Consider the following 11,509-nt stretch of genomic DNA (forward strand, 5'->3'; position numbering starts at 1 on the left):
CCACTTTGTTCACATCTCTCTCTCCGTGACCCCCCACGCCCCACACCCCCACTGCCCTCTCTGCCCACCCTGGACTGACACCCGTGCCCTCCCTCCTTCCCCACATTGACTGCTGGTGCCATTACCCCACCTTAGCCTGCAGGAGGCCAGGAGAAGGAATTGCCTTGCTTGAGATAAGAGAGACTTGGCTGCAGAACGTAGAAAGACTCAGATAAATGTCAACGAGAACTGAGAACAGGTCAGTGCCGGGCAGGAAGGAGGCTAATGCGGAGAGGAGGTCAGGGACAGGCCAAAAATCATTACGTGCGGCTGTCACCCACATGGGAAGGACAGGTCCATGCAATGTGTGACACAAAAGCAGAGCTATGAGGGCTCAGCTGTGGAAAACAAAGGAACATACAAAGTTTTTATTCATCTGGCTTTATGGTTTCCCTTAAGGTGGTTTGTCCCTGGTTTTCCTGCATGCAGTGTGTACCTGTGAGTGTATAAAGAGAAACAAAATGACAACTCAAAAAAAAAAGAATCTTTTAATAAAAATTACTCATAAAAATCCTAATAAATTTCGAAGAACAAGATATTTCTTAGTACATTTATAAAAGAACATTTGGTCCTTTTACAAAAAGCTCCCTCTTAATTTAAATACATTTCTTATTTACAGATTAAACATAAAATATCATCTATAGTTGCAAAGCATATTGCACATTACAGAGAAAGAAGCATGTGGATATTTCAATTGGTTTCCCCAGAGTTTCCAACTCCAGATTTTTTTTTGTAAAAACAGATTTACCTTTCTTGTGCATAATAAATAAAAATGCAGCTTGTGTTTTGCTATTTAAAACTAAAACAAAATACTTTTTAAAAAATAGTATTTCTCTGCCTCTCAGAAAGAGGGAAAGAGGGTAAGGAATCAGGAAGGTCCACAGGTACATTTTCCCGGATTCAGGTCCAGACTCCAGCAGGAAGAGAACCCTGAGCCCTGCCCGACCTGGGGACACACAGCCCAGCCACCCACCTTCTCTCTCTCACAAGGGTCCCTGCCCTGCAGGGAAGAGGCACTAGAGAAGGAGTTGGATGTCTGGGAATGAAAAGAAAAGCCCAAGATTTTCTTCAGAAGTCCCTGCTCAGGCACTCTGGTTACAGCAATCATGCACCCTACCTTTTCACCACTAAATTTTAAAGTGTCAAAAGAGAAAGACCCCTGGAGCCCTCCGGAAAGAAGAAAAGGATGTCTGATAAGTCCACAAGGTCCAAAGCAAAGGATTACTGTTTGCAATCATTCAGTAAACTGAGCTAAGAATATAGCTAAGAGGCTATTTTTCTTTGGTGGGGGAGGGTAGAGGAGGGGGGAAGCAGGTTCAGACCCTCGGACTGTATACAGACCCTCCTCTAAAATTCACCTGCACAGACACCACCGTGGTGCATAAACACACACGTCAGTGACTTGTGCGCGGCCCCGCCCCACCCCGGGACAGCCTGGGAACCTGGGACTCGGTGGCACAGACCAAATTCCGGTCAAAGAGCTGGAACGGACACAGGACAGATGTGCAAATGGTTCTTCCTGAAAGCCAGCACAACTGGAAGCCAGACTTCCTTCGTCACCTACTCCTCAGGAAAAGGAGTTCCCTGATCACACGGAGCCGGAGCCTGACTTGTATGGATCTAGAACTTCGTGGGAGGAGATTCAGACTCCACCCAGCCTAACTATAAGGCAGCTTTCTACAGCAGTTCTGTGAAATCATCTTCCTCGTGTCGACCAAAGCAGCCTCTAGACACTAGCTACACAGGGGACCGTGAGGGTGGCACAGGCTGACAGCTCTTCCAAAGGATGGCACTTGTTCAGAAGCAGGACGGTCCTGGGGCAAAGCACTGAGCAAAGGAACTTCTTCGACACTCCCCCCGCGGCCCTTCCTGCAGCACAGAATAAAAGACACACCAAGGCCCTGCAAGATAGAACACAGCTGTGGACATTCTGATTTCCAACCAGAACACAAGCCAGCTTGGAACTTGGCTCAGAGACCCTTCCTTTCTGGGCTGGCACTAGACAGTAGTCTGCATCCAGCCCCACAGATCACGGACGAGGCAGCATCACTCTGGACTGTGCAGTCTGCAAGCTCAACAACCAGGCTGAGTCTGCAGTCACTCGCTCACCCTCAGGCTCACCAACTGGTCCAAGGCAGCGCCCAGAAGTCAAGAGGGTTTGAGACTTCCTACAAGACACATCTGGGCCGGCCTCCGGGCCCTGGGGTGCGTCAGTGGCACTCGGGCACAGATCCCCATTCCTGAGCACGAGGTTGGCTGCAAGGCCAGAGCGGGTGACACGGTAAGGGCCTGGAGGAGAGGGTAATGTAGGAATGCCACACCTCGATGTTGTCACAGACGCTGGAGAGGGAGCCCAGCGAGGCCACGAGAGAGAGCAGATGCACGGAGGGTCCCCTCCCTTTCCCGACAGGCCCATCCTCCCAAATGGGACATTTGTAGTCCCACCTCCATGTGCCTGGAGAAAAGATGCAGGGACGCCTGGGCCTGTGAGCACAGGTGCGTGTAAAACGGGGCGTGCTTATTTGACCGAGTCAAAGAAAACAAAATATACTCTCAAAGGCAATTCTCTATTCAGTAGATAACACAAGGTCAGTAAAGAGAATGCCTCTGAAATGAAGGAAAACGGTAAAACAGAGCATTTGATTTTGTTTACTTCATAACAACTTGCATAGTAAATATTTAAAAGATGGGGGTGACACGTTTATTACCGAAAATCCTTTTTTAGAAAATCTCCAGGAACTGAAGTCTTTATCTATTTAAAAAAAAAAAACAAAACCCAGTAACACTTAAATTTTCAAGAAGGAATAAATAAAATCTTTCCCTTTGATATGCAATGGCTTAGACACACTTACTTCTAGTTTTTAAAATGATGAAGACGAAACGGTTTGAAGGGTACAAGCAGAGACAGGTGAGCGACATGACAGGTGAGGCTGGGGGTGTTTCAGAGACTTCCCAGCCTTTCTACTGGGACTCATTTCCACCTCAGATGTTACACGGAAGCCAGGCTGAGAGTTCAAATCCACCTCTGCTTTGTATGACTATTCAGTCTGACTTCAAAGACAGAAACTTCTGCTCTGGCTAAGAAAATAACAACAAAGAAGGCCTCTGAGCACAACTTCCTCCTAATGGAGGTTTGCTTAAAAATATCAGGCTGAAAGGCAAGGACCGGCCAAGAATGTTCCAGTCTTACTAATACTCATCCCATCCCCCGTTCACTGTGGTCCCACCGCATGGCGATACAAAATGAGCCTGCTCCAAGCATGCCAGCAGCCGTGACAAACGGTGGCCCCAACCAAAATCGAATAAGGCACTAATCTAAAGCCTGTGTTACACAGAGAAACGGCTCAAGGGTGCCAGAGAGTCATCTGATCATTTCGTTCTCCCTGACTTAGCTAATTGGCACTCGACACAGAAAACAAAAACAAAACACACAATTCTAACCCAAACACGGTCAGAACTGAGAATCCTTGGTTAGTAAATATGAGACGGATGGAAGCGCAGACATTCTTGGGTATTTCTCTCTCCCTAAAAGGCACCTGGTTCTGGAACTATGGGAGTTCCTCAGGTTAAGTTCAAGGTAAATGTAATATACCCTCCAAAAGATCTGGCCTTGGGACAACTTAAGAGACTGCCTTTAGAAATTCAGATAAAAGTTATTCATAAGCAATTAATTCGTTAACACTGAACATTACTTGGTATGCAAATGAATAACTGAACGATTTTCCCCCTTGTGATCCCAAATCATGGGTGGAGGGAGAGCCAATTATCTAGTAAGAGAGAGAAAGGATAACAAAATGCAATAAATAGGGATGATCCTCAGGCCCTTTGCATGGAAATTTCGTTCACAGTCCTCTAACAGAGAGGTAGCAATACTGTGCAGTCACGACAAGTGCCAGACACGGGAACACACTTGTTGGGTTTTCCAAAGTGTGAGGCTAGGAAGATCCATCCAGAGATGCCCATCCGCACTGTGCTTATAACATCAGCATGTCGTAGGAAGCCAACTTCTATGTACCTTCTTCCTTCAAATTACATCCTTATGAAAAACAGGGCATTTTATTGAACAGAAGAGGAACACTAACGTATGCATGATTCTGCTAGACGTGTGTGCGGAGCCGGAAGGAAATGCCGACACCACCACGGACGGCCAGACTTCCATCCTCGTCCACTTCGGAATGGATCTGGGCCTGGTGAGGCTCCAGCTGTTTACATCCGGTTTCCGATGCAGCCGCAAGAAGGACAGCAGATCAAATCAAGCCAACCATCTGGTCAATCTGTCGCATGTAGATACTCTTTAAGGGCAGGGAGTATCTCCTCTCGTCAGGAACACGATTGCACTAGAAAGAAAATAAAAGAGGGAAAATGTACACTTCGGATTAAAAATCCAGGTATTAATTGCTCAGCAAATGCGGGTGGATGACCCAACCCGGGGGTTGTGGATCTACTCAGTTTGGCATCAGGGTGTCGCATGCACCGCAGAGCGGCTAGCAGTGACCCTGGTCTCTCCTGCTAGACGCCCCCCAGCCCCTGCTCCCCTAGTTGTGACAACCAACATGGCCTCCAGACTTTGCTCAGTGTTCTGGGAGGAGCAAACCACGCCAGTTGAGGACCACTGATATGATGCGGAGCAGCTAAAACACATGCACCCTGGCGCAGAGTGACCAGGAAGAAAAGTCCATCCCCTCGGGGCCTTCATTTAATCCGCCCCCCAACCCCTGCCTGGAATGTCAGATAACACTTCAGCTAGTTGAAAACACAGCTGGCCCTTGAATGCAGGGCTTTGGGCCCTGAGCCCCAGTGTGGTCGAAAGCCCACATACCACTTCTGCCTCCCTAATGACTGACAGCCCACTGCTGACCGGAAGCCTTACTGGTAACAACAGTCCATTAACACGTATTTTGTTATGTTGTATCTATTACATACTCTATTCTTACATTAAAATAAGCTAGAGGATAGAAAATGTTATTAAGAAAACCATAAGGAAGAGAAAATACATTTGCAGGACTGCACCTTATTTATCAAAATAAACCTGCATGCGGTTCAGACCTGCGTTGTTCAAGGGCCAACTGTACTGTGGTTTTTCTGAGTTTACGGTTCTTCCCATCCGTAGCTAAAAGCTTATGAGAGCTTTTTTTTCTTTTTAAGTAAAAGACCTGTTCCTCCTTCAAATGAGATGTGAGACCGTGAACCAAACACGATTATCTGCAAGCATATGGTCATTCCACACCTGTTCCCAAAGAAACACATTCCCGCTGCTCTGTACTTGAACCTACCACACCCTGCTCTCCATCCTTGTGAGATCAAGGCTGGCAGGTCCTTCAGTGGGTCCCAAAGCTCCCCAGTTCTGCATTGGTAGGTGCTCTTCCCGCTGCCTGAACACCCTTTCCTGGGAACGTTCTCCTCCCCCTTCGAGGGACTTCTGAAAAGCAACCTCCACGATGAAGCCTTTTTTATCTTCCCTGGCAGATTAGCTCATCTGTGTTCCAAGAGCACTTCCCGCACGCGGCGCCTCACTGACAAACACCTGGGCCAGGAACCGGCTGGGACCCCCCGACACACCGGCACAGGACCGGACCAGGTCGGAGATGAGTCTCCTTCCAGCCCGTGTTGTGGCTCCACCTGGCAACCTGAATCTCTCTGCGCCCCGCCTTCTCCCCTTGTCAGTGGGGCTACCAAAGCAGCGAAGCTCCCGAGGCTGCTGTGAGACGCTGACCCACATGGCCACCTGGAAAAGAGGCTGCGGCTACTGTACGCATTGCACACAAACGGTGACTGTTATTAATACCTCTCTCCTCCTAACTCTCCTCCTTCCCCTTCCTTCTCGATTCGGCTGTGTTACCTAATCTACACTCCACAGCCTTACGGACGTTTGGGGGACTTAAGTCCGCTCTGGCCTGTCCACACAGTTCACAGACTGACGTAAAGACCTTCAGTGGGACCATGAAGGCGCCTGGGACGAAGGAGTGGCCCCCCACGAAGGTAGTGTGGAGACAGGTAGTAGGAATCTTGACAACAGAGGCTTCTTCTGAGAAGAGAGGGGGTACCCACTGCATCGCGCGGGGATGCGGTTTGATATCTCAGCTGACGCAGCGTCTCTTTCCCCATCCTCACTTCCAAACCATCCTATTTGCTTCAAATCAAAACAACTAACCTAGGACTCCCACCAGAAACTCGGCAACTCCTTTCCACCTCTTTCCCAGCGCTTCTTAGGATGATGGAGGCATGCTTAGTGATGCCCTGCTTTTTAAATGAAACGGGGTTCCTGTGTACCTCAAAGAGCATTTCATTAAAAATCACAATGACTGACGACTGCTTTCTTCCCTCCCCTGCTGCTCGGTGATCTGGCTGGATCGCTTCCATTTGCCCTTCCAGATCACTCTCCCGCCTTCCCCATCCTGCTCTGGCCTGAGGCCAGCCTAGCAGATGATCCTGAAAGGTCGCAAGGTCGCAGTGGCCTCTGGCTTCTGGCCGGCACAGCCAAGCAGAAGCTCCAGCACATTAGGAGGAAGGTGAATGGTCACGGTTTCCTCTGCTGGCTCCCGTCCTGCAAGCTCGCTGAGGCCAGCTCAGCACATGGCTTCTGCCAGGAGACGACCCCGCCAGCACGCCTGTCCCCACGCAGGTTCCTGCGGCCACGAGCCCCCGCAGCCGGGGCAACGATGCGCCGCGCCCGTGGCTCCCTACGCCCTGACGCCATCTCTACTCCCTACCTTAACGGTCCTTTGTGAAACTCTTCTCAGACGGCCCAGTCTAAGCGCGCCACCAATTTTCTGCCAGGGGCTCTGGATGACAAATTTGCATTACTTTCTCCTCTTCCACCCGCGAACCACCCCTGAAGAAAGTGACTTACATTGGAGCTGGAGTTGATGACCTTTAACTCAGGAGATTTAGGCCTGTGCACAGACTTCCCATCTTGGTCCTCCCCTCCCTCTTCAGAAAAGAATTCCTTCCAGGGGGATTCCCGAAGGTGTTTGTCCACAGATACAATGTGTCCCTCAGTTGTAAACATGTATTTGGTCCCAGATTTGTGGACTGGATTCTCCTCATCAAATAGCTAGTGGGAAAGGGGGAAAAAAAAAAAAAAGAAAAGACAAAAGATACAACTGGTAACAGTAGCACTTTTGGAACTAACTCCTGTGACAGAGTCCCAGGACTACTCAGGGAGTAGAATTTGCTGGGTCCTCAGGCTTTTCCGTGACAAATGGGTGAAAAGGTGGTTCCCAATTCTGGCCGCAACCGGTTTTGTTTAGACTCAAATGCCTGAAGGTCTCCCACGCCACCCCACCCTGCTCGGGCTGAAAGATTCAGAAATCTGAGGGCCGAGACCCAAACCTGCACAGTCTGTAAAAGCTCTCAGGATGATCTCCCCCCAGAGGCTCCTCCGAGAGTTCTGACACTGGAATTCTAGAACTAACACCCACCTCACACACACCTAGGCACTAACTGGAAAACGCTGGAAGAGGGAGGCACTCGCTTTACCCTTCGCTCTATCCCAGGGCCTGGCACAGAGCCCGATGCCTGTGTCACCATCCCGTTGCCTCCTGTCAGAACACGGGCCGGGCTTGGGGCGCCTGGGTGGCTTAGTCGGTTAAGCGTCCGACTTTCGCTTAGGTCATGATCTCGCGGTTCATGGGTTCGAGCCCCGCGTCGGGCTCTGTGCTGACTGCCAGCTCAGAGCCTGGAGCCTGTTTCAGTCTGTGACTCCCTCTCTCTCTGACCCTCCCCTGCTCACGCTGTCTCTCTCTCTCTCTCCTAGAAATAAATAAAAACATTAAAAAAAATTTTTAAAAAAAGAACACGGGCCGGGCTCTGAGGACAGAGGCACACAGGGCAGTGCCTGCCTTCCAGGAAGCATGTGGCAGGAGCGTCCAGAAAGAACACCTAACCGAACAGGGGCAGGTCGGTGGGTGGAGAAGGCAGGTGTCCACTAAATGTTAAATGAGCAAACACTCAGAACAGGAATCTCAGTGACGTAAGAAACCTGGCAGTCGCCTGAAATATTCTACAGACACAGAAGACTCAGCACAGCTGGTCTGTTTCCACAGCTACCGGGAGAATGGGGTAGGCCCAGGGTGTCTGCCCCAGAGCCTGAGCTCTTTCCTCTGGAACAGCCTAGGGGATCTCCCTCATTCACCCCCTTGAACACCCCAGGCACCAATGGCTGCCAGACGGGGTGCACGCAGGGCTCCCATCAGCCTGCAGTGGCCGGCCTGGCTCCCAGGCGTGCTCTGGGAGGGAGCCCTAGGCCCCCACAGGGGTCCGACAGCAGGACAGCCACCATGCCACGGGCTATGTGGCCTGCTGGGGGACACGGCTCCTCTGCAGCCTTCTGTGAGGTCACGCCTGATTAGACTAGAAATTCCAAACCCTGGCTTTGTACAGAATCACAAGCCCCTTCTCAAAATTACAGATTCTTGAGCTCACTTCTAAATCTAAAATCTAAAGGTTCTGATTCAATAGGGCTGTAATTTTAACAAGGGCCCCAGGGTGAATCGGATCCAGCTGGCCCCGGGGCCTAGAGACCAGTGACCTCGATAACGCAGCCTATCACCACTGCTCAATTATCTTTGACCCTCAGCCTCCTCACCGGTTCCCCACCAGGGAGCCTGACCCTCTGCGCCCTGAGGAAGCATCCTTCGGTAGGCAGCCACAGTGAGTACCGTGGCCGGGAAGGCAGGAGAGGAGCTGGGTGCCCAAGTGCACTGCCACCACGCCGTGAGCGGGACAGCAGGGAAGTGGGAAGAGCACTGTAGAAGGAGTCAGAATGGGGAATGATGTCTCTGCTCCACCATGCAATCACCCTGAAAATCCAGGCAAGTCACACCTGCCCTCTCCACGTAGACAGCAGTTCCCGTGAGGAGACAAACGAACACAGACAAGATGACCCCTTCAAGGTTTCTTCCAGGTCCCGTGATTCTGCCGCTCTCCACACACACGAGAATGCAGGGGCCTCGGCCAAACTCCCACACTGAGAGACGTAAGAGCTACAGACACTGCTCTCATCCTCGAGGCAGCCTTTCCCGAGCACCAGGGCTCCCATGAGTGGCCCCTCTGCTAACCGTGACCGGCACGTCATTCACTGGTTTACCGGACGATGTGGCCCGATGAGGTTAGAGACCAGGGTGTGGAAGACAGCAGTACGCTTTGGTTTGTGCAGTCTGTGCCCCTGGTCAGCACGTGTGCAGCCCGGAGCAGTGCCCAGGGAGGGTGTGCTTAGACAGAAGTCCGAATGAACGCTTGCTCCCAGCAGTGATTGACATTTCCCGGGGTGGGGCGTCCCGGTGACTCAGTCGGTTAAGCCTCTGACTCTTGATTTCAGCTCAGGTCAGGATCTCACGGTTCGTGAGTTCAAGCCCCACACAGGGCTCTGCACTGGCAGCATGGAGCCTGCTTGGGGCTCTCCCTCTCCCTCTCTTTCTCTCTCTCTCTCTCAAAATAAATAAATAAATAAACATTTGAAAAGAAACACAACCATTTCTTGCTTATAACCTCATAAAACACATACCAGATACAAGTATTTACAGGTCTCACTGAGGAAGAAGCTCTCCATCCGGTCCTCTTTGGATTTGTCTATGACGTGATGCAACGTAGCATACCCACACCTGCAAAACAAACAATTCTCCCCTTAGTCCCGCCTCTGCCCCTTCCTACTCGCTTACTAATTTAAGAAACGGAAATTAGTCTATTAACAGAATAAGCAGCCAAATGATCAAATGCCATATGAAAAGCAAATTAGGTTAGGTTGAGGAGGTATCCTTCTTTAGCCTAGAGATGATGTGCAAATTCATTAACAAGTAGCTTGGCTGCCAAGTCATCAGGTTAGTTGTCGGGGGAAAGAAGGTGGGGGTGGGGGAGGGTACCTGCCAAGTGCTTAGTGGGACACCAAGAAAATGACTCGCAGCAAATTTAGGCCTGAATGAAATGTTTTGTCCTGGCATCTGTAGAACGGACTCATCACTGGATAGTCCAAAATACTATTTTGTAAAAAAAAATACTTATAATATATTGCAAGGTGAAAAAGGAGGTCACGAAACTGAAATACAGGTTTTTTTTAATATATACCCATATGAACATATTATATATATAAATATATAAAAAAGATGGTAAGTATATACACTTAAACGTTGACTGGGGTTATCTGCACGCAGAGAATACAGTGATGCTATTCTACCGCCATATTTTCTATACTCCCTTAACTTTTTAGCACATGTATGGTATAATTGGGAAAATAAGTTACTTAAAAAGAACATACATTTTCTGCTGGGACCAAAGGGAAAAAAAAAAGGTGAAAGAATAAAAAGCAATTCCCATTATAATGGGCCAGTCCTGCCATACACACAGTAAGCAATTTCCCTACAGGATTAACAGTAATGACCTGTTCTATGAGTTAATGTGCAAAGTAGAATATTACCCCAGAACGAGTGAAAATAAATCAAAAGTGGCTGACAGAAAAAGGAAACTCACTTGACTTTTGTGTACTTTTCCAGACTCTGCAGAATATCCATTCCTACATGGAGGTAGAAGGGATTCTTGGTTGCCTAGAGAGAACACGAGAGAATGTGATCCACCAAGGGCCTGGAAAACATGCCATCAACAAACATCACAGCGACTGCAGCAACTTCCCGAGGAGACGAGTCACTGGCGGAAGGCAGGCGCAGCGCCCAGCTCACTTTATCTGGAAGGGTCACAAATGTGAAAGGACTAAGGTGCTCCGTTGCTCACATCAAAGTGCATCTAGAATCTGTTTCCCCTTAACCGGGGCTCAGACAAGCTGGTCCAGGGTAGAACAATGCCCTGCCTGGGCGCCCCTGATCCCAGTTGTGGTCAGAAATGAAATAATGCCTCACTGACAGTACCACAGGTGAGAACAAATCCGGTTTCTATCTCACCTTGGAGCTTTCTAGCAACTCAAGATGCAGGCCCAGGGCAGCAGGATTTTTCCGCTGATCCACTTAGAGCCTTCTTGGGAAACTAACGGGAACAAGAAGGCTTTCAAACAGGAGGCCCCTCACTTTCCTCTCCAACTGCCCTAGGAACCGAGTCCTTGGGGCCGCTTACTCTGCTGTCACATGCTCTCAGATGGTTTCTTTAGGAAAGTAATTCTCTGAGAAGATGAGACCTGTGCCCCACAGACAGTTTAAAAGTTGGGGATCGCCTTTAAGTCGTCCCTAGTGCCAAGCTGCAGCAGCAAACGCAAACCGCTAGGAATGTGGCGGGCTGTGCGTGAGGAGAGGACACGGAGAGGCCTCAGAAGGCAGGGCCGCGAAGCCAGACATTTCTGCGGATTCTGAGAGAACAGGCAATGCGAGGAAAAGGCTGGAAACAGGAAAGATGCAACGACAGAAACGAAGAGGTGGAAACCCAGAGGCATAGACCGGAGCTTAGGAGGACTCGGGCAGCTTAGGGGGAGGATTCAGGCAGCTTAGGGGGAGGACTCAGGCAGCTTTAGGGGGACAACCTGGGCGGCTTG

At 49.8% G+C, this 11,509-nt stretch overlaps 1 protein-coding gene across 1 annotated transcript in view; it reads right to left on the reverse strand.

Moving 5' to 3' along the window:
- Positions 1-508: 508 nt before the first annotated feature.
- EDEM1 (ER degradation enhancing alpha-mannosidase like protein 1) overlaps positions 509-11,509 on the reverse strand; it is a 30,081-nt gene continuing 19,080 nt past the window's right edge. Inside the window, exons 9-12 of the mRNA XM_077763738.1 lie at positions 10,504-10,577; positions 9,545-9,641; positions 6,890-7,093; positions 509-4,376 (exon numbers count right to left, since the gene is read on the reverse strand). Of these exons, the coding sequence (XP_077619864.1) occupies positions 4,287-4,376; positions 6,890-7,093; positions 9,545-9,641; positions 10,504-10,577 (465 nt within the window). The 3' untranslated portion in view covers positions 509-4,286. The remainder of the gene's footprint in view (positions 4,377-6,889; positions 7,094-9,544; positions 9,642-10,503; positions 10,578-11,509) is intronic.

This window comes from Crocuta crocuta, unplaced genomic scaffold (assembly GCF_008692635.1).
Source record: "Crocuta crocuta isolate KB4526 unplaced genomic scaffold, BGI_CrCroc_1.0 scaffold184, whole genome shotgun sequence".
NCBI classification, from domain to species: domain Eukaryota; kingdom Metazoa; phylum Chordata; class Mammalia; order Carnivora; family Hyaenidae; genus Crocuta; species Crocuta crocuta.